The following is a 22,225-nucleotide window of genomic DNA, read 5'->3' as shown; positions in this document are numbered from 1 at the left end:
GTTTGGACATCATCCAAATCAAGCAGGAAACAGGCACCATGTCCTGTTGTTAATTTCCTAACCATCAACCACAATCATACCCAATTATTAATGTTTGAAAATATCAGACTTCTGTTCTTACACAATTCAGTAAACATACTCATCCAGTTTTCTGTTCCAGAATGTTATTCTTTCCTTCGTGGCATTTATTTTTTGTATGAATGCCTTTTCAAGGCATGCCTTTTCTGTATCTTCAGTATCATGAACTGGATTTTCTGTTTCCAAATCCTTACTCCTTGGAGATTTGTTCCTTGATGTTTTATCCAACATTTCCAGCTTGGCCAGTTCACGTTCCAGCTGATAAAAATAACATACCATGATTCAGAGGCAAGAGACTAACTTAAAGTATGGCAGGAAAATTATCTTACATTTTCTCAATAGATAAGCCCTCTAAATGTCTACAATAAAGCATACCTGTAAACATTAAATCAGAAAATTATTTCTAAAAATTCAAAATCTTTTGTCAATAGAAAAAGCTGAATTACTCAACCAAAGGGACAGCTTTGCTCTGAGTAGCTGCATGTATTTTTCCATTGTATCCTGGCTCAAATCCAAGTTCTATCCATATCAATTAGACCATTGTTTTTTCCAAGCAGGACCAATTCCTCAATGTGACTTCATCATGATTCAAGTATCAGCAAGTAAAAGAGAATTAGAGGGTACAGTTAAAATGGAACTGCTGCTTTTCTTCAAACACCTAAGGGCAGGGATCATTTCTCTCCCCGTGTTTGATCATTGTGTGACAGCAATTACTCACTGTTGAGTTGAAGCAAAACTCTTTGCATTATTTTCTAAAAGGTAAACCTTTAGAATCTGTTGACTGTTGATCAAAGCACTTTTAAGGGGTCCTATTTATGCAATCAGCAATATTTTGGTCAGTTATTTCTATACAGACATATGTGCAAAGAGCCCACGCAAAGTGCATTGAAGACCTACTAGGAACGTTTACAAACTGCTGTAGAGAGTGGTTGCACCGATGCAACTGGAATCTGATTCATTATGTTGATTATACAATTCTTGAAGAGGAATAGAGTACTCAGAAATCAGAAAAAAAAAAAGTACAAACAAAACAAAACAAAAACACACACAAAATCCAAGCTTAGGTGAGGAAAAAAAAACACTTCCCAACATGCAAAAGCATCCTATATCAGGATGAACACAGACCCTTCATAAATGTTCTTGGTATCAACTAGAACAGGCGATAATCACAATAATCTGGGAACTCAGCACAAAGGTCCTTTGCAAACACCTGTACTGGATGAATAAAAGCAGCAACTTGAAATTCAGTTGTCACTGAATCAAATCACTGGTCAAAGCACTCACTTAGGGCTTAAGACAGCAGACTGAAATTATTATGAACCTGCCAGAAATGAAGCTGGAAATAGATCCCTTGCAGTAGTTTAAGTGTCCCATATGGTTGACTGTTGGCTACTCTGAAGAAGAGCTATTTTTCTGGCAGAAATTGAGTCCTACAAACTCCTGGATTACAAGGATTAGTAAGAGCTGATGTACTTTCATGAAATAATTTATTGAACATAAATGAGTATAAGCTTTTTTTTGGATGATGATTTAAATGATACATTTCTGCTGACATTTCAAGCTGTTTCAACTTACATGCTTTATGTTGCAGCTGAACAACTTTATCTTCTTTTCTGGCAAATTCTGCAGTCTGCATTTGCTTTCTTTTAGCTCCTCAAGCCTGTCATGGAGCTGTCTATGAACACTTTTTACACGCATATGATAGTACATTATTTTTTTCAAAACTGTGGTCTTAAAAAAAAAAAAAGAAAAGGAAATCATTCATTTGTTATTAATAAGTTGTAGCTATTCACAGAGCTTATTCCTGAAGAACATAGAAAAACACAACGTTATACCTATGAATTGTGCTTCACAAACTGCATTTGCATTTTAAAATATCACTTTAGTATATTTGAATTTGACTGTATTTGAACATCAGCCATTGGGTGTTGTCTGATGAACATATTCTTGTAATAGTTATAATTAGAATTATTAACATTCTAATTAATAATTTTATGCTGTACCTACTGATCAAACTATGGACTCATTCCACATACCTCAGTTAGCTCTAGTCTACATTCAAAACTGTTCAATGACATCATTTAGATGTCATTGGACATCTAACGGAAAACGTGCTCAGTGTTCTGGATAAATCAACAAAAACATTTCTCATCTGAGACCAGTTGCTGTTCTGAACACTTCCTCTCATGTATTAGCTTTTTTTCCCCACCAGGAACATTTTCCAAAGCAAGAATTAACTGCCATGTGTTTCTGCAGATGAGAGTCTTAACAGCTACCCATAAGATTGATGCCACATATTCCACATTAAAATAATTTTATGACTTGCTTCATTAAACTGTGGAATTTATTCAGAAAGTTTTTCCTATACTCCATTAAGCATCAAGTTAAATTTCCTGTGATTTAAAGATACTCTGCTTGGATAGCAAGACATCTGAAAGTAAGTTCATTACATGGCAAACCAATGTGAAAATGAATCTATGATGGTTTTTGTAAAATATTTGGAACACTTGAAAACGTGACACACAAACCCATATTTTCAGTAAATTCTCCCATGTTCTTTAAACACTCTGGTTTTGATATTAGGTTACTGACATTTAAGATGACTAATATTTAAAACAAAAATGTATGCAACTTCACGTGCAATTTTTCTGTCATATTTTTTGTTTCAGTATTAAATAGCAACAGCCTGAAATGCAACAACTCTATGAAAAAGTACTGACACTAGGTAAAAAATTAATATTTTTAATGGCAGTAAATTGCATACATTCAGATTTCAGTGAGACAATGTATATTATTGCAATCCAATACTATACATAAAGAGAAGCGTACAGAAATTGTGAGACCATGATAAAACTCAAAATTTTGACAACCTAACAGGGTATTGAGCAGTAACATAAAACACTCATTGTAGTTGGCTGAAACTCAGCTTTCACATAGTAACGCTTATCCTCAGTAACAAATTCATTCATAAAGTCTGAACTTACCTCTACCAGAATCTTGATATGCTTTTGAGAAACATCATATGTATCAAACCTTTGAAGTTGTGGTATATGATACAGCACATGGATAGCATAATTAGAAAGAAGACAAACAGGGTTGGGCCCATACTGAGGATCATTTAGGCCCAAATCTTTTAAATTAGGTAGTCTTGACAAACTAGTGAGTTCCTGCAAAACAAAATGCTATCACAACAATATGCCAATACACCTTATTTAAAAAGGGACTATTTCAGCATATTTTAACACAAAATGGGATATTATTCGCTAAGGGGTTATACAGAACAAAAAATGTACAAACTGAGGGAGGAAGGAATATAGCACAGATGCAGTAGCTTTCATGAGCATGGGCTCATGCAACTTTATAGACCTCTCAGGATTCACATGGAGCATTGGGGATTCTTTTTTTTTTTTTTTTTCCCCCATGGAGGTTGCATAAATTCTGGGAAAAAACAAACTACAACCAATCAGTGAAAGAAAGCAAAGCAAATGTGTGAAATAAAGGTCAGGCTCTCAGGCTCTATGAAGAAATAAATCTAGAAAAAAAGTGAATCTGTCCTCAAAAGCCTTGATCTTTCTCAAGCTTAAAATAAAAACATGTGGCCATTGACAACAAAACTTTTGAAATCCTTATGATAAAGACAAGATTTAAAGGACTTTCATTAGAAATGAGGAATTACACGCAGGGCTACATACCTAAAGTACAAAGTGATCAGCTAAATGTCATTATAGTTAATTTAACATTCTAAATTCCCAGGATGAATTCACTAATCATTCCTAAAATACCTCCTAATATCCTACAATCCCCAGCACTTGGCTAAACTTACAGTCTCAAAATTAATATGTCACTAGTGTCATTGTCTGTTTATGTGTAATGTTAAAAATATCCTCTTCCCCGTTCAATTTACCTCATATGCCCTGTCCCTAATGAGCTCTGTTCCTACTTCATGTTAGCTGTCCTTCTTCCCCATGTAACTCTCCTAGGCTCTGGCTAGCCTGAGCTCTTGGCTGCCATCCTGGTTCACCACTGCGTTTGCCCCATCTAAATCTTCTGAGTTTTTCTACCTCCTTTTTCATGTAACCTCTTCTTTTCCTTTTTCTGCCTTTCCTCTTCTTGACCCTGTGTTCTTTGTCCCAGGCTATTTCTTAACATTTTCAGCTCCAGTTTGTTCCTTCCTTAAGCTTGCGACCTTCTCTAAAAGAGTGCTTAGCAGATGAAGCAGAATGTAATTTGATCCAAACATCATCAGCAGAAGACAGGAATTAGACTAGAGTGGAAACTCTTGCTGAGCACTTGTATCCATTGCCTGAAGCCTATTTGATTTGTGAACTAATTCATAGTCCGATTGCATTTAGGAGCTGAGTGAGGAATTGCTCTGTTTGCTAGGTCAGTGAGCAGACAGGTTAAAAGAGGCTGGATTCTTTTAAGATAGTAGCTGCTAAACTCTGAACAGTCAATACTGAACATGTGAATGCTGTGATTTTTCTGAGATTTGTAACGTAGCCACACTGAACAGGGAGTACGTAAAAGAAATAAAAACACATAACAGGTATTTTCTGAAAAATTCCAAGTCTTTGTAACAAGGTTTATTTGGAAGCAGTAATTTTTGCAAAAGAAAAGAGCTAAAAGCTGTACAGAAACAAATAAAAGTTAATATTGATGTCTTTTTTTTTTTTTAAAAAAAAAAAAAACAAACATTTGCCATCACCGCCACATGTTACTGGTCCTCTAATATCATAAAGAAAGGTCAGCTCTCTTCCCAGCAACAGATAAAAAGCCAAACAAAACCAGAACACATCCAAAAGAAATGTAAAGTGTGAACATACCTTGAAGGAAGATAATTTGTTACCAGAGAGGTTTAATATTTCAATTTGTATATTGAAGTCTAAGCAACTTCCTAAAATTAAACAAAGACAAACAGTAATTGAGAAAAAACATTTGTGTTGTCTACTGGGATATCTACATTTTCATTTTCTGGACTAGTTTTCATCACACAAACAAAACCCACACAAACGATTATTTCATTAACACAATGACATCATACACGTAATATATTATTTTCCATTTTCACCCAAAAAGTAGGAATATTATTTGGAAGATCTTTTTATTATAGATAAAGATAAATCAAGAAAAAAATATATTCTCTAGTACTAGTGTAGAAATGCAGAAATTATTTAAATCTCCATTTATTATCAAAAAGGCTTAATATAGATTTAAACTAAAAGTCATTTATACTAGAGCTGGTGAAAAAAAATGCATAAATACCACTAATACAAATTTTATGTCTTCTTTGATATGGCTACAACAGAAAGGTGTTTGGTGTAAGCAGAAATGAGCCCTAGGGAGTTCTGACACAGACTTTGGGATGATCAGGACTGTGTATACTGGATATGGCTCTGAACTGTGTAAGTTGGTAAGAATTTTTCTATTAGAATGAGATAAGGATTAAACTAAAGACATAAATCCTCAGTAGTAACCAGAATGCTCATGCTAGAAATGCCAGACTGACATCACTTACCTATTTTTTCTATTAAGTTTCCAGCAAGGTTGACCTCTTGCAAATTCTGCAGAGTATGTAAGCCCTGTGAATGTTTTAAACAATACAGTTTTAATCTAATATAGCACTGCCAATGCTAAAAAGCCTGTAGGCTACGAGGCAGATCATTCAAATGTAAAAATAAATTTGACTGGAGTCTAAACAATGTTTGCCTCTGTTGTAAACTATAGCTTTATTTTGACATGCAAAGAGAGAAAGCCTTTTGCCCAAAGGGAATGAGCTTGGAAAGCCTTTGTAAACGATACTGCAATGGAAATAAAATTAGTCCCCCAGCCTTAGTTTCACAGCTGTGTATGAGAAATCTAACAGATCATGCCCTATGTCATAAGTACTCATTAGCTTTTGGCTGCAGCCCATGTCTTGGCCTAGGGATATATATCATAAGAACTGTATCACTGATGTCAATCATTTCTCCCCATGATGACACTGCAGTTCTTTGCAGAGAGATGCCGCTACTGTTTGCAGTGTCCCCACTAATAAATAACAACTTCTACCTTGTAACATTCTACTGCTTTTATATTTTTTCTCTGTCAGGTGTAATATATCAGTATCTCCTTCCTCTCCACATCAGCACGCTCAACTTTGATTTCTCTTCCCTCCTCTTTCTGGCTTTGGAGATTCACAATAATCTGATCCTTACCATCATCTCTTCTGCTCTAACTACTTTTATATTGATATCAGTATCTCCTTCTGCTTTGTTTTCTTGCACTCTCTCAAGTTAAAGTGGACTGAGCTGCAGCATTCTGTCCCCTGATGGGAGTCTGGTAATTCAGAATGCTATGTGGTCTTTTGCTAGAAATGGCCATCTATACGTTTCTTCTCCCTTTATTTGGTAAGCTGGTAATCTCAGAACTCTTGCTGGTCCTGGAATAACCTCCAACCCAAAGGTTAGAATTTTATTTTTAAGGGGACATAGGGGAAAACAGTTTCCTTTGGAGCAAACCATATATAACAGCCTAAGGAAAACACAGGATAAAAGTTCTCCTTAATAGGAGCGCATCCCTCCAAACAAAAATGCCAAGCACTAATATTAGAGTTAAATGGAAAACCTTTTATGCAATACTTCATGTAATACAGGGAAAAGGCTGCAGTTATAAAAAAAAAAAAAAGCTAAAAAATATAATAAAATTCTTTCCTCATCAGAAGTCACAGAGGTCTGAAAATGGTTGATTTAGATAACTCTGCATATGAAGAAAGCCTTGACAGTCAACCTATTCCAAATAAGTACATATGAGTTGAGGCTGAAACTTTAACATTGCTCTTTCTGTTTTTCAATTATTCTAAAACTTAGCCTTACTTATTAACACATTTTGATTTCACATAATGAATATACCATATATTAGATAAAATAGAAGACAAGAAAACATAACAAGGACACCAGACTCACCTCTATGTTCTTGATCATATTATTATTCAACCAGAGTACATTCAGCTTTGTTAAAGATTCCAGATTTTCAATCCTGGAAATTTCATTGCAATAAAGGTAAAGCTTTTCTAAATTTACACATTTTTGTAGACCATCTATTTTCTGCAATAGAAGAAGATGTATTTGCAGTACTGAACAAAAGAAGTCACTCTTTTTGTCAATATGCTATCAGCTTGCACAGAAACTTAAGTAGTTCCAAACAATTTAAGATCATACCCTCAGAAGAATCTTGATGATTTAGAAAGCTTTTCAATTAAGCCAACAAATAAAAAGTAGCAGCAGCTGCAATAGTTACTGAAAATATGTGCTTTCTTTAAATACAGTGTTATTTTCATTAAAAGTTCTTCATTCTAACTAGTGTCCTGGAAAAGGTTTTCAATATAACTATTCTAGTTATTAAAAAAATAATTCTAATGAAAGAGAAAAAAATCCAACAGCAGGTTCTAAAATAAATTAAAAAAAAGTTAATTTGATACATATCAAAAAAGGGATTTTATATACTTAAAAGTCAAATCTAGACTCCTTCAAAAGGTGCCTTCTTCCTTGAACAAATAAAAGGAGTGCTTTCAAAAGAATCAGACTGTCTTTGCAAAGGACTGGAAATTGGCTAAAGCTGTCTAGAAAGAAAATTCATACTTAACTTACCACTAAACAACATTCAGCAATCCATAGCTCTTTGAGCAATAAGCAGTGCTCCAGATCTGTAATGTTTTGAATACTTTGCCCAATGAGAGTGAGAGTAGTTAGATTGGGGAAGTACTCCATGCCTACAATTCTGGAATAACCTGAGAAAAACATCTCCAATGCAGTTGTTTTCAGTCCCTCTTGATCAATCTTCTCATAAGGCAATCCATTACATATGCACTGGAAATGAAACAAAGCCATTATTCTCTTTATGTTCATGCTGTAAAAAAAATACATTATGAAGCACAATGTCTTACTGCCATTACAGTACTGCTTAACAGCAGCTGTGTCTTTTAAAACTCTCTTTGCATTAAAATGTTTTTGCAATTTTAACCACATTAAGTATGTAACAGTTAAGTAACATATACTTCTGCTCACAAAGTATTACACAAAATCTTCTTATCAAACGTCAAAATGTACCTTAAATTTAAAACAACAGTTTTCAAGTAGCTAATTTTAATTTAGATTAAAACCCAGGAATCCATAACTTCATCTATAAGCTAGAACATGTATGCGTTCATGCATATGTGTGTATGCAATTAGCTGGTGGGTTTTATCAGTCTTGTAGTTTTCCACTTCTAAAGTGGTTGTATCAAGTAAATGCAATGCAAGTTTTTGGCCATGATAAAAATAAAAGTTTACATGGAATTTCATTCAGGATGAGAATAAGACACAAAACAGTAAGCATCTACACACATGCCTCTTGTCCAAGCTCTCAATGTTAGTCAAGGGATTCAAGCAATATAGCCTGAGCCAAAAGATCCCAGAAATCCATTCTGATGATCATACAGGAGATATTTACACTACATTGACTTATTCTGTTAGTTTCCTGGACAATATATACTAAGGATGGCATACAGTTGGCCACGTAGACTATCTAGTGCTAATTCAGAGGCCTTAAAAGTATCCTGCAGCTGATATTCTGGACACATTAAGTCAGTAAAACAGCACTAAACAGCAATATCTATGCAGCTGAATCCTATCCTTTAGTTCCACTGCCTGTAATGAGCATATGCAAACACATAGACATCTAAACGAATGTGGAGTGGGACCCCATTTTAAACTTCTAACCAGTTCATAGTAAACGAAGATATTGGAAACTTCACGTACCATCTGATTCTGTTCACAATTATCTGATATCTACAAAAAGATATGACTGAGTCAAAACTAAAAGATTTATTTTCACCAAATGTATACAACAAGATTGTTTTTGTTTCTGTATATAAATATTTCTGCAAGGTACTTCATGAGAAACAGACAAAGCAGGGAGCTATACATTAAAAGTAATTTATTTAAAGATATTCTCTTAAGATAAAGAACATCAAGTATTAATATGTTTGCTACAGTTCATTCAGTTCACCACAGACTCTTATTAATGCATGCCCTATACCACCTCTGGGGTATTCCAGAATGGAGGCTACTCTATAAATGGTACCTCTAGAAAAGCAAAAATAGTTCTATATTCTAGCAAGAACACTGATATTTACAGAAGTAGAGATGAAAAAAAAATAAAATTGAATAACTTACCAACTCCATAATCATCTCCTCAAGGTTCTGGGTTTGGTTATCACTTTGCGCCATTTCTTGAGTTCTCTGCTGTGACTATTATTTCTTAGTAACTTTTTTTTCTAAGAAGACATTAATATTATTAGCTGTGTAGCCACCCATACAGAGTCACAGGATTTCCAAGAAGTTTGTAACAATCTAAATTCCTGTATTTAATTACAGAATCCGTATTTCTAATGGACTCACAGTGGAGATTATGACAGAAGAAAGCTGAAACTGCTAGAGATATTTTGATTTACTACTTTTTTGCTTCACATTTTTAGATTCTAAAGTTCCATAAAGCACTAGCACAAGTTATTATGATCACATCCATAAAGAAGGATGAGGAAGCACACCCAATTACTCGTGCATTAGGTTCATTAAGTTATATTTGCACAAATCATAAAGATAAGAACGTGCCAGCCAGAGCTCATAATTCACCACAAAAACCCTCAGTAAAAGCCCTTTTGCACAAACATTGCAGATATCAGAATACAATTGAGACTATAAAAATTTGCTACAGATTGTTAGTTAGAAAGCTGCTATGATTAATCTTTAGCATCATCAAACAGTAGGTAAAAATACAATTGACACAGCAGCTTTTTGAATCCCTTAAATGGCTGTGTGCACAGGATGCACAGAGCATACCCTCAATATGCCATATTTCTGCTGATTTGGAACCTTTGCCACAGCATTTGATGGCAGACAGCCCCTGTAGTGAGCATTTTGGGGCTGGAAACTGAGAATGTATTTTTCCAGGTGCAACACTTGAGGAAGTTGGCTAGGTTGGGTGCACACCAGCTCCTCTGGGCTCTGCCTGGGAGCCCGGGGAAGCACAGAATTTTCCTCTATCTCCCCTACGGAGGGCACAGCTTCGCCAGCACCACCCCTGGAGCTCAGAGCCCACAGAGAGCCCCCCCACACACCGAGCCCCTGCCCGCCACCGCCGCGATTCCCCCTGCGGCCTCCTCGGGGCCCGGGCACCGCCAGAGCCCGGAGCGCCACCGGCGGGACGCGTCGCCTGGGAGACCGCATAGCCCCGCCCACCGGGGGGCCGGCAGCCAATGGGAGGCGAGAATGGCAGCCCTGGCGCCGGGAGCGCGGCCATGTCGGTGGGCATGGCGGCGGCCATGTTGGGTACCTGAGGGAGCGGGGCACGGCACCAGTAATCCCAGTTAGGGCTGGGGTACGGCACCAGTAATCCCAGTTAAACGGGGCTAGTGGTCTGACACAACACTATGGAGGCTCTCCCCAGCCCTTTTCCATCCACCTGACCCTGTGCTGTTGCTTAATTAATTTACACTGCAATGACTTCAGTGTGAGTAGAGGTGAAGAGCTGCTAAGGTGCTTTAAGTGAAATGTGAAAAGAAGGGCTTAGAGAGTTTTATTCTATCCCACAAACAACTCTTGGTCAGATGGATTTTGTATCTGTGCAGAGGTTTAACTTCAGGAGAATGTAAACTGGCTGTGCCAACGTGCAACACAGAAGCTCTGGCTTAACTAAAATCAACTACAAACGTGAGCATGAGATAAAATGCACCAGTCAAACTGAAAGAACTGCTCACCCAGCCATTTTCCCTTAATTTTATCTTTTTATTTTTATTTTTCCACGCAGTGAGGCTAGATGAACATTTCCCAGCAGTAGGATTTCCCAGCAGAAAATTGGCTTCCTGCTGACTCAGATGTCGTCAGAGATGACCGATTTGGGAATAAGAAGGTTAGATTAATTGAAAATTTCAAGGGTTTCTGTTAAAATCTTTGCGTTAATGTTTCCTAACATTTTTAATTGAAGGGGTGGAAATGGCTCAAGCAGCTTCTGTAGTTTTTCAAAGGCTGATCAGTTGTACTTGCGCTGCTTTCTGATGTCACCAGATGTCACTCCAATTCCACATAAGGCAGCCCGTTTCCATCTGTTTCTCCATTATAAAAGATGCTGCTGCCTGGTCTCAGGCTTCCCTGTCTATAGGTGCTGCAATTCATTTACCCAAAGACAACAATTTAGTAGGTTTCTCTTAGCAGAAGTCTGTAATGAGGTAAAATTATGCATCCAAATATCATCTGACAAATTAACATACTGTAACAAGTACATAATGGAACGATTTTAAATTAAAAAGGGGATGTTAGTGCTCTGAAAATTGTGCTCACTTTCTGTTTCAAGGATAAAACCAACACAGTCATCTACTCTGAGCCTCCTGCAGAGACGCTTTTATGTAATTTTATTTAAGGGAAGTGTGTTGTGTTATACTGGGTCTTGCAACAAAGCTGGTCTTGTTTAGCAAATTACTCCTTTTCTTTCCTTTCCTATTGACAAAGAATCTTATGGGCAACCCTCACAGTAATGTAGCTTAGGCAACTAGGCCTGTTGATGCCATTTTGTGATCTCCTTAGTATTTTTGAGCAAGCAGTTGAATGATGAAGAAGTAAAACTGGACTTTGCATCCAAATCCAGATATTCATTGGTACTCTCAGTAGCAAAATGCAACTGCTTTTGTTTCTGAGCATGTAAGTGAATGACTCATTATTGGCAATGAGGAAAGCCAAATGATCTAATTTGGGTGTAGGGATTTCTGTTTGACTGGAAAACACTCCTCTCTTACCAGAAGGGAATAATTACAAAAATAGACATTTTGTGGAACACCTTTATTCATTTCTAGGTGACTGAATCATCTCAGGGTGCCCTGCTTTGGCAACCTAAAATCTGTGTGCATATAATATCCCTAATCTCTTCAACTACAGCAAATGTGCAGGGCGGTATTACAATATTAATTGTTAACTCAGCTCATTAAGAGCTAGATAATGTTACTGCTAGATAATTTGATGTTGTTTTATAAAGCTGTTAAAACGTATATTTGCACATATATTTAAAAAACGTCTGGTAGCAGTTACTAGGTTTTTCTTTTAACATAAAGGATTTTCAGACCTATCTCAGACTGAATTAATCATTTCAAGTGTGTTATCTTTCACCTTCTGCTGTGGCACATTCTGCTCTAATTCTGCTAAAGCCTTTCAGTATAATTTTAAATCATTTCAGAGCATAGTCAAAGCAAACGTTTAAGTGCTGATGGTGCCTTGCTGCTGTACATTTACTTTTGGAATTGTTTTGCTGACTGTCAGTGAAACTTTTTGAAACCATTGTTCATTAGATTCTTCTTGATCACTGTGTATCGCCGACATATGTTTCTGCCTTTGCCTTCTACTGATACTTTTATGGGGTGGTAGACAACTTGGTTTCTCTGGGATTGTTAGAAGTGATTGGTACATTTGTTTGTAGAACAATTTCCATTGCTAAAAAAAGTGTTGTTTGTAAGCTATGAGCAGCTTTTTGGCTGCTTCTATTTGTATCACTGGAATATTTCTGACTTTCACTGTGTCATTTATTAATTCAAGTGCTTCCAGTATCATTTCTGCCAACCAATGCATATTTAGATCAAGTATCAGATTAAGTGCCAAGAAGCAGTGATGATAGACCTCATGTAAATGTTTAAAATAGATTGCATTTTAGAAGCTAGGCTCTCTGTTCTTTGTTGCTAATAAAACTGTACACACTTTAGCTTTTGCTATCAGGTAGGATAAATGAGACAATTTGGGGATTTTTTATATAATTTTAGTAGTCTAAATATTTTGATGTGAGATGTGTCTATGCTTTTTGAAGTTTTGAAAATTATAGACTTCTCATTGTGCCCATGTGATCAGAAGTTGGTAGCTTAGCAGGTTAAGCACTGCCAGTAGTTGGAAATATGAAGCTAGATGCATTGATGTCTCTCCCTCATAAGGCACAGTCCTTACTCCTCCTGGGGTCAAGAAGAACGTCGTTAAAATGAGCCCGAGAAAGGCTTCTGGGCTTTGACACAGCACTGGTGATGCAGTCAAATGTGACGGGAAGCAGTGCACTTGCTTGCTCTTGGCACTGCCACAAATAGGTGTTACCTGGGGAATGTGTATCCCCGGCTAGTTACAGTTTGACCTGCAGAATGGAATGGGATAGAAGTGTGTTGAATCAAGTATGTCAGTAGTGACAGACAGAATCGTGGCTTTAATTACATATGCATGAGTATTTTATCAAGAATAACTCTTGATTGTCTGATCTCTGCATGGACAAGGCCATTTCCCTGCAGCTTTGGCTGCATCCCTTTGACACAGAGCGCAAGAAGCAGAAGGGATGCCAGTGCTGCAGGGCCCTGCCCTCTCTGCTGCATTTAAATTCACCTGATTTTATAGACAACTGTTCACCACCTTTTCTAAAGTAAATGAACTAAATAGGAGCATAAAAATGAATACGTGTGTCTGTGCTTTACATTTTACATCATGCTTTTAGATCAGCTGAATTACTGTATTTTCTCAGTGCTTTTTAAGACAGGCCACAAAAACTGAGGAGTGAGCTCAGATGGGCACCAGGCATCTGTATGAAATTTCCCTATGGTGCAGGGCAAGCTGCTTTGTGTGTCTATGTCAGTAATGTGCAGGAAGAAAAAATTTGAGTTATCTCAGATGACTTTGACTTGGGAATAGCTGCTGAAAGTCTCCTGCAGGGAGGTTAAAAACAAACAAACAACGACAAAAACAAAATCAAGCTGATAAAACTTCATTAGTGCTTCTAGAAACACTAGGTAAGGCATTATTTATAGGATGTTTTATTATTGCAGTAACTTCTCCAGCCAGCTCGACCGGATGTTATGCTAACAGACAGAAATGAGCTCAGCATTGATCTATAAATTAGCAGTTGCCTAGTGACTCATGATCCTGGCACACTTGCTTTACGCAAACAAAAAATAGCACTATGCAGTAATAGATATGTGCCTCTTTTTATTTTTTTTTTAATTACTTTTTGTTATGGTCATTGTCCTGGACTTTACAGCAATTTCTGACAAACAACAGGGGGCGTAACTTGAAAATATCAAAGAAAGCAGGGAATTGTTCAGAAACCAGGTAGTGTGCTGGTTTGGTTGGGACAGAATTAATTTTCTTCTTAGCAGCTTGTATGGCACTACAGTTTTGGTTATGTAATGAAAATAGTGATAATAACATGCAGAGCAGTGCTTATGCAGAGTCAGGGACTGTTCAGCTTCTCATACTGCCCCGCCAGCTTCCCCTTTTCTCTTCTCCTCTTGTCTTTCTCATTAATCTGTCTTTATCTTAACCCATGAGTTTTCTGTCTTTTGCCCTTCTGATTCTTTCCCCCTGTCCTGCTGTGGTGGAAGTGAGCGAGAGGCTGTGTGGTGCTTTCCTGCCTCCCAGGGTTAAACCACAGCAACTAGGTACTCACAGGGGAACATCACCATAAACATAAAATATATGAAAATAAGCAGCGTAGCATAAAATGGAATTTGCAGGGCACACATTAAATGGATTAGAAATTGGCTTAAAAGCAGATCTCAAAATGGGGGAAATCATTTTAATGATTATTAATCAGTTTAATGAAACTATCTAATCTATCCAAATGGTAACGTAGGTCTCAGCCAGTTAAATCTGCAGATGGCGCAAATTTGTTGAGTAGTAAATAATGAAGTTATACCTCCACGATGATCTGAGTCACCTAATTAAATGGTCACAGTCCAGCAATAAGCACTTCAATACAGCTAAATGGAAGCTGTGGCTGGATGGTCTACGGCTACAGGAGGAGAAACCCCATCTTGAAACGCTCTGACTCAGGAAAGGAATACAAGGGCATCACAGCAGACCGCTTCAGCCTGAGCTGCCATTGTAAATCTCGAGTGAAAATTAACCTACCCACATGATCCGTGGATTTATCAAGTAGGTGGACACAGGGAATAAGACAGAAGGAATTTTTTTTTTTGTATGCAGCACTGGTAAAACAGCTCCTGCAATGGTGTGTTCATTTGACATGGCTTCATTCCAGGAAAGGAAGCTACAAACTTAGCCATGGACAGGAAATCAAAGCTGGTGATGCACTGCTGTCAGACTCTCACTGATAAAAGGAAGCTTAAGACTGAGCTGAGTAACAGCATGTAGGTATTTGCAGAAAAATACAGATGGTAGCACACGCTTTTGAGTTTGATGGAGGAAGGTACAAGAAAATCCAGTCACTGAAATTTTAAGTTGAACAAACTTTTGTAACATCCATGTCGTTTACTGACAATGTTGGTGGGGGGTAGTGTTGTTCCCTTGTTGAATTCTTCTGTACTCTGAATCTCACTGGGGTCTGATTTAGGATAGAAACCTATGAAACACCTTCGTGATATTTTCATGGACAATCTTTAAAAAAAGGTTTCTATTTCTATTCTATTTTACTTCTGTTTCAATTGATTTTTTAAATTTTTTCATTCCTTGTAATCTATCAATAATATCCAAAGCCATCAAGCTCTTTAAAGTTTACAATATTTATTTTTTACTGTTTATGAATGAGGATCTGCAGAAATGCAGAAGAAATCTGCAGAAATGAAAATTCTGAAGAAATGAAAATGTGCTTCTCAGTTTAGTGCTGAATATTTTCCAATTTTTATAATAGAACAAACCCCACTTGCATCGATACTTTAGAAAACATCATCTTTTTCTGCATATGTCCTTTTCTTCTTTCACTTCGATGTATCAAGGGCCTGAACGAGTTCCATTGAAACAAAAGTAAATCGTCCATGAGACAGTATCATTATAGGCTCATCAAGCTACAAGGGAAGCAATTTCGGCTCTAATCTGCGGCTTGTGTGTGCTCCTATAGCTCCACTGAACCCTACAAAATGATGCCAGTTACGTGGCCATAACTGTTTTATGGTCATATTCTCGCCTGCTATTGTTATTATTATTTTTTCCCTTATACACGGGGAATTAAACCTGTGAAAACCCAGCCACTAGAGTAGGTGTGGTAGAATCACTTTAGTCTGACCACAGCAGAATCCTTATGAATTACCTTTTCCCAAAGCCTGGTTACGCTGAGATCAAGACCACGAGTTACAAAGAGCTAGGGAGAAACAAAAAAAACCCACAACTGTTCAAGAGAGCTCTTGAGCACGTTCAGCAGTTAGACTGTAATGTCAGTCACCAGTGGTCTGTAGGAAATATGAACCCCCAAAATGTCACAGAAGTAGCACTGGAACATTTTGTCTAATATCTGGGGCAAACGAATTGCACTCAAAAGCAGTAATGAAATGCAGTGAGGAATTTTCACCTACTTTTCTTCTCTTGCATTTTTCCATGGTGAGTAGCACATCTCTTTGTCTCTGATGCACAATGGAAATTGAAAACCTGCTGGGCTGGAACCAGCGCAGTCAGCTCTCCAGGATGAAATAACACCTTAATCGGTCTGGCTGCATGGATGAAAAAGGGCCAAGCCCTATCCTCCCAGTCTGAGAGAGATGATGACAGAAGCATTCTAGATGTGATATCAGCAAGTCTTCTTTGAGGTATTTGGATCTTGTCATGATGAGATCTGTTAGCATAATTCACAGTACAAGGTTACTCTAAGACTGATGTATCAAAAGATGGAGTTGAGTAATGGACTTCCTACATCATCAGCTTAACGGAATCCTAAAAAGCATTTTTCTTTCTCATATTTATTTTTTTCATCTAACCTTTTTTTTTTTTTTCCTGCATCACAGAACAAGACTAGCAACTGCAAAGAGTGCAAAAAGGACCTCATAAAATTTGAGGAACTGGTCGATGAAACACTAGATGAAACTGTAGTGGTAACTGCAGACTGCTGCACGTGAGGAGAGGCAGCCATGGCTATAGATACACACTGATGAGCTCTAAGTCAGCTATCACATGTCAAGAAAAAGGATCTCAGAGGCATTATGGATAATTCAATGTTGGATAATTCAATGACCAGTTCCATGTTTGGAAGCAATAAAAGAAGCAGACAAAATGTTAGAAACCACTGGGTGGTGGGTGGGATGACATAACAAAACAAAAACACTGTAGCGGTAGATTCTGAGTGTACCCACACCCTGCACCGTGCAAGCAGTTTGGATTCTTCACAGTCCCTCCATCACGAAAATAAATAGAGCTAGAAATGCTAAGGGAAGAGTACTTACCGTAACCAGCAGTATGGGATAATTTCCTTATGAGAACTTGTATGAAGTGCTCACCTTGGTAAACAAATGACTAAATCACAGGGGTATATAAAATCACAAGCTGTATGAAGATGTAAACAGGGAACAATAGCCACCATTTCTTGCTGTACAAGCTCTGGAGCACATCGTGAAATCAACAGGCAGGTTCAGAACAAATAAAAGGAAGTATTTCTTCAATGGCCTATAATTAAATTGTGGAAGTCATTACTACAGGATGTCACGAATGCTGAAAGCATAAACAAATTACAAATGCGATTAGACAAATTTATGGATATACCTCCATCAAAGGTTGTTAAGCAGCAAGATGCAATTTCAATAGCTGGCTTGGGAAATCTTTCAACACATATTGCAGGAAATCTGCAAGGATATATTGAGGAAGGAGGGCAGGGCATTTCCAGTCCCTGGGAATGGAAGTGATTTTCACTCCTGGTTTCCCTGTTTGTGTGCACATTCCCTAATAATCTGCAACCAGACCCACTCAGAGACAGGATCATGAGTAATCCTTTGGCTTGACCAAAGGCTCTTTATAATTCTTACTTTATTTCCTCTCCTCTTTCCCTTTATATGTCTTGATTTCTTTCTAACCAAACCATTGGATTATTTTAGACTCAGTTGCATGGCTCCTGGCAGACCGGGCTCTTTTCAATCCTTTTTTACTCCTAGGAGTGTTGGATGCTTTACCCACGTCTCATCTTAAGGCTCAGCACCTGCAAATAAATGGGGAGGTTTTTATTAGCTCCTGGCTACATGAGATGTAGAATTTGTTCACCTTGACACATTCCTGAAAGGTTTTTGCATACACCTCTGGGCAATGCGGGCAGTGATCTGAGACGTGAGACCGGAGTTCCAGCTCTGCTCCGTGGTGATGTGCTGCTGGAAGGGCACTGGTAGTGTGCAGGGACAATAGTGAGTGAGTTGAGCTGGGCTGAAAAGAACTTGGAGCTATTCGTTGGGAATGAATTTCCATTCTCTAAAAGAGCACTTAAAGGCAGCATTATAAAATGTGTAAATGATGCAGCTCCGGGACAGGATGCAAACACCAACTGGAGGGAAGAAGAAAAAGCAACCAAGGAAATGGAATCTGGAAATTAGTTTAAAAAATGAGCTCTTTTGTAAGCTGATACCTCTGGGAACCTCCCCATGCTCCTCCTCCTCAAATTCCTGTTCTCAGCGGGAAGGAGAAATGTTAGTGCATACATAGAAAACCAGAGGCTAAGTGAAGAATAACATGAAAATGAAATGGCAGTGGTGTATTGAAATGGAGTTAGGGATGGTCAGTTTGATCTGCATATAAAGTGGCATGAAGTCATGAAGTCTCTTTTGATAAACCTGTAGTAAACGCATTTCTAGAACACTGCAGCTAATTTCAGAGGACAATTAATAATAAGAGCAGAACAAAATGCACAAAGTTTAAAATCTGCAGCAAGCTGAATAAAAAGGGATGGCTTATAGGAAGCTATGAATATCTCAGCAAAGAAAACAACAGGGAGGGAGAAAAGTTGCTTAAGCTAAAGTACACTGTTGGCTTGAGAACAAATGGCTGTAAGCTGGCCATAAATAAATTTAGGCTGGAAATTAGAAGAATTTGTCTAGCACCAAGAGGAGTGAAGTTTTGGAACAGCTCTCCAGTAGAAAGAAGAGGGACAGAACACTTGACCTTATTTTAAGATGGCAGTGAATAGTTTATGTCATACTGTTGCCTAAAATAGAGAAGGACCGTACCTGGCAAGCCACTAAGTTCCTTACATTTTTGTGTTTTAAGCAGTTATATATTATAAGATGAAGATGAAGATAGGTTTGAGAACATAAACATTTGAAGGGCAGAGGGAGAACTCTCCTGAAAAACTTCTTGTGAGTGAAGTGGCTGTGCAATATTTACTCAAAAGGACTCATGGATGACTTACTTGGGTTGTCTAAATTGAGACTGAATTCATAATCAGGGTACTGCCCTGATGTGTCCTGCAGTGGCTGGTGTAATGAACGAGTCTGCTTTCCTCAGAAGTCATGGAACAGGGCCCTGACTATTCAAACCCTGGAGCACGGTGCCCAAGAGATGATACACAGGAAGATGGATTCTCTTCACCCAGAGCTGAAAGAGAAGAAACAGTGACTGAAAGTCACAGCTCTTCCTCTGGGGACTCCTAGCTGCACACCTCGCCTCGAGGGCAAGTAGTGTCAGGCTTCCACGTAGCTGGCAGTAGTAGGGTCTGCGTCCTGGAGAAAAGCCTGCAAGGAAGTATACGTTTCAAGAGGAGCTTCAGGACTGACATTTCCAGCCAGATGGTTCAAAATGTCATGAAACGTCAGATTCTGAGACCAGCTGGCTTCAGCAAAGTTCACATAACTATAGCACTAACCATGGAAGTCAGTACTTAAAAATCAGACCTTAGGTATAAGCACAAAGCAGTACAGACTACTGGCATCACATTTTACGTTTATCTTTAAACAGCTTACTTTTGTCTTCGAAAATGACATTTGAATATTAAGTTGCCATCTAATCTTGTGTATCACTTTGGGTAAAATATGATGTTGAAAAGGCTCGGTGATTCCCTCTCCTCTTTCTCAGGCATGTGAAAAACTCACGGTCTGACCAAATGACAAAAAAAGCAGTGGGTTTACTGTGCAGCACTGCTGGAACACTGTTTTCCTGAACAAAGTGATGGTATGGAGACTGGAACACGCAGAAGATACAGGAGGACAGAAGAACAGGTCAAAATGTTTACCTCCTACTAAAACAGTCACTGGTGCTTAACTTCAGTGCATCTTTGAAAAATAAAACTGGCTCCTTTATGGCATATCTCTGTGTCACCAGGCACAATGCGTGTCCTAGAGAGTGCCATTAATATACCAGCAGGTAATGGCTTCACAGTGGGATTTTAGTGAGATAGAATAAATCTTTAGCATAGGATGCATCTACAAATTTTTACTTAGCTGATTGTATTTCCTGCTTTAGAAGAAAATAATACATAGCAAAATTGTACATCTTTGGGAAAATATGCTCTCTGAATGAATTTTCTAATGAGTTTTCTGATTTTAATTGAAACTAAAGTTTTGAATCCTTACATTTTAAGAGTTGTTCCTGTGCATATCAGTAGGATGTTGTTTCATTGCCTCAGATCTTTTAATCTTCCCCCTCAACGTTTGCATTCCTTGATTAAATAAACATGCAGTGGGGGTATTTAGTGTCTGGCCAAGCCCACTTGCAAAACAAATGTCAAGCTGATACCCTTTATTCTTAATATACAACAGAATTTGTAAAACCATTGATATTCTGGGCTCTATCCAACACCTATGGATGAATAATTAAGGTAAAACCCACAAAGTTCTCACATTCCTTTTTCATGAGCTCACTTGATGTAGCTTTCAATACAGAGAATACCAGAGCTGGACAAAGCCCCGTCAGCAATACTTTCCCACAAAAAAATGCAGTTTCATAATCGTGAATTACGTGCTATTGATTCTGCTGAACTGTTTCAGCTGCAAGATAGAAATTCAAATCCAGTGCCCAAAACGCTATTTTGAGATAGAGTTATATAAAAAACTGAACTTTCACAGAAGTTCTCATACAAAATCAAAATTATTGCAGAACTTATTTTATATTATTTAAAAAAATGTAGAAGAAATACATGTATGTGCATTAACGAGCACAAAGTCAATTAAGCTAGGGAACAGCTGCAGGTACAAGATGCTTAGAAAGTTCTGAGAAGTCAGGAAGAACAACAAAATCACAAGTGAGTCACTCCAGTTCCCACAAAGCAAACCTCAAGCAGTCTCCTCACACCATTTCCATTTTGAAGTCTATATTGCACGGTCACGTATTATGTGTTCGTGTCATCTGGATTTCTCACTCCTGTCTGGAGGGCCTCAAAGTCCTCGTTAACCCTCCCACACCTTTTTCAGAAGCCTCTTTGGAAATTTTACAAGAATTGTGCATCTGGTACAGAGGGCTCAATTGTCTTCCAGGTTAATTTTGTTGAGAAGTGTTGTGAAACCTCTCCTGCTAACAGAGATGCTGCAGTGCTGATCTGAAACGCTTTCTGTTAGCATCACAGTCCCCCACCCACCTGGAGTCAGCCTTTCTGATGCTGTCCTGGGAGCGCAGTTTTCTTGTTTCCACCCCTCCGCTTTGATCCTGTCTCCTGTTTGCTCTATTCATTAAGGTCCTGGAGCTGAAAAAGCTCCTGCTGCTTGTGATAGGTGACAGGGTGATGGGACCAAGTGCTCCTTCCGCCACTAGAAGGTGATCCTCACAAAGGGTTGATAAGACTTCCACATCTGAAGCTCAGAAAGTATTCAGCTGGTTTCATTTGGCTGAATTTTTCTTCTCCCCGAGCTGTGCAAAGGGCAAGAACTCATTTCCTCCTACAGCATCTTTCCCTGGCTTTTACAGAGCTTTTTGTTTTCTTATCTATTTCTCTACCATGTTCGGCTGTAAAGAGCTGATAAGAATTCAGATTAGGAAATTACAGTGAACAGGGACGTGGTTTTTTTTTTTCAGTTTGAGCACAATGAGGAAAAATTCTTGATGCTTTATTCTGGGAAACCTTTCCTGTAATGTTGTTTGTGAGTGGTAAAATGCCCTTTGTTACCACTGACATGAGTGGGACCTGGAGTTCTGTTTGCAAAGCACAACGGTGATGGCCAAGGTTGTATGCTGAGGCGTGCTATGAACTTTTCCAAGACCGTGATTCATCTCAGCACTCTGGGGAAGGAGATACGTTCTTCATAACCCAGCAGAGGGCCCTGGGCATTATTTCACTATTTTGGCAGAAGATACTGGCTTAAATTATACAATGGGATGGTTCATGGGAAACCAGCAGAGCCCTCTGTCAGTTTGGGTTTAGTTTTTTGCAAATGTCAAGTTACGTTAAGAAAAGAGCCTGCCACAAGTTATAAAACCCCGTAGCTGGACTT

General features: G+C 38.2%; 1 protein-coding gene and 1 long non-coding RNA gene across 4 annotated transcripts in view; one reads left to right on the top strand and one right to left on the bottom strand.

The window, feature by feature from the left end:
- The window catches only part of LRRC9 (leucine rich repeat containing 9), a 49,009-nt gene extending 38,730 nt beyond the window's left edge, over window positions 1-10,279 (bottom strand). For all 3 annotated transcript variants that reach the window (XR_011096763.1, XR_011096762.1, XM_068682458.1), the window contains exons 1-9: window positions 10,212-10,279; window positions 9,270-9,370; window positions 7,704-7,922; window positions 7,020-7,160; window positions 5,594-5,657; window positions 4,902-4,972; window positions 3,063-3,245; window positions 1,654-1,809; window positions 140-336 (exon numbers count right to left, since the gene is read on the bottom strand). Coding sequence is in view for 1 of the 3 variants with exons in the window: in XM_068682458.1 (XP_068538559.1) it covers window positions 140-336; window positions 1,654-1,809; window positions 3,063-3,245; window positions 4,902-4,972; window positions 5,594-5,657; window positions 7,020-7,160; window positions 7,704-7,922; window positions 9,270-9,323 (1,085 nt within the window). In the remaining 2 variants the exon portion in view is untranslated. The remainder of the gene's footprint in view (window positions 1-139; window positions 337-1,653; window positions 1,810-3,062; window positions 3,246-4,901; window positions 4,973-5,593; window positions 5,658-7,019; window positions 7,161-7,703; window positions 7,923-9,269; window positions 9,371-10,211) is intronic.
- A 126-nt stretch (window positions 10,280-10,405) lies between these two features.
- Window positions 10,406-20,817, top strand: LOC137856757 (uncharacterized). Its single transcript, XR_011096761.1, has 3 exons — window positions 10,406-10,805; window positions 10,903-11,004; window positions 19,878-20,817. It is a non-coding gene; the product is annotated as an uncharacterized lncRNA (long non-coding RNA).
- The last annotated feature ends 1,408 nt before the right edge of the window (window positions 20,818-22,225 follow it).

This window comes from Anas acuta, chromosome 5 (genome assembly GCF_963932015.1).
Source record: "Anas acuta chromosome 5, bAnaAcu1.1, whole genome shotgun sequence".
Taxonomy (NCBI): Eukaryota; Metazoa; Chordata; class Aves; order Anseriformes; family Anatidae; genus Anas; species Anas acuta.
This window is presented reverse-complemented; position numbering and strand designations above follow the sequence as displayed.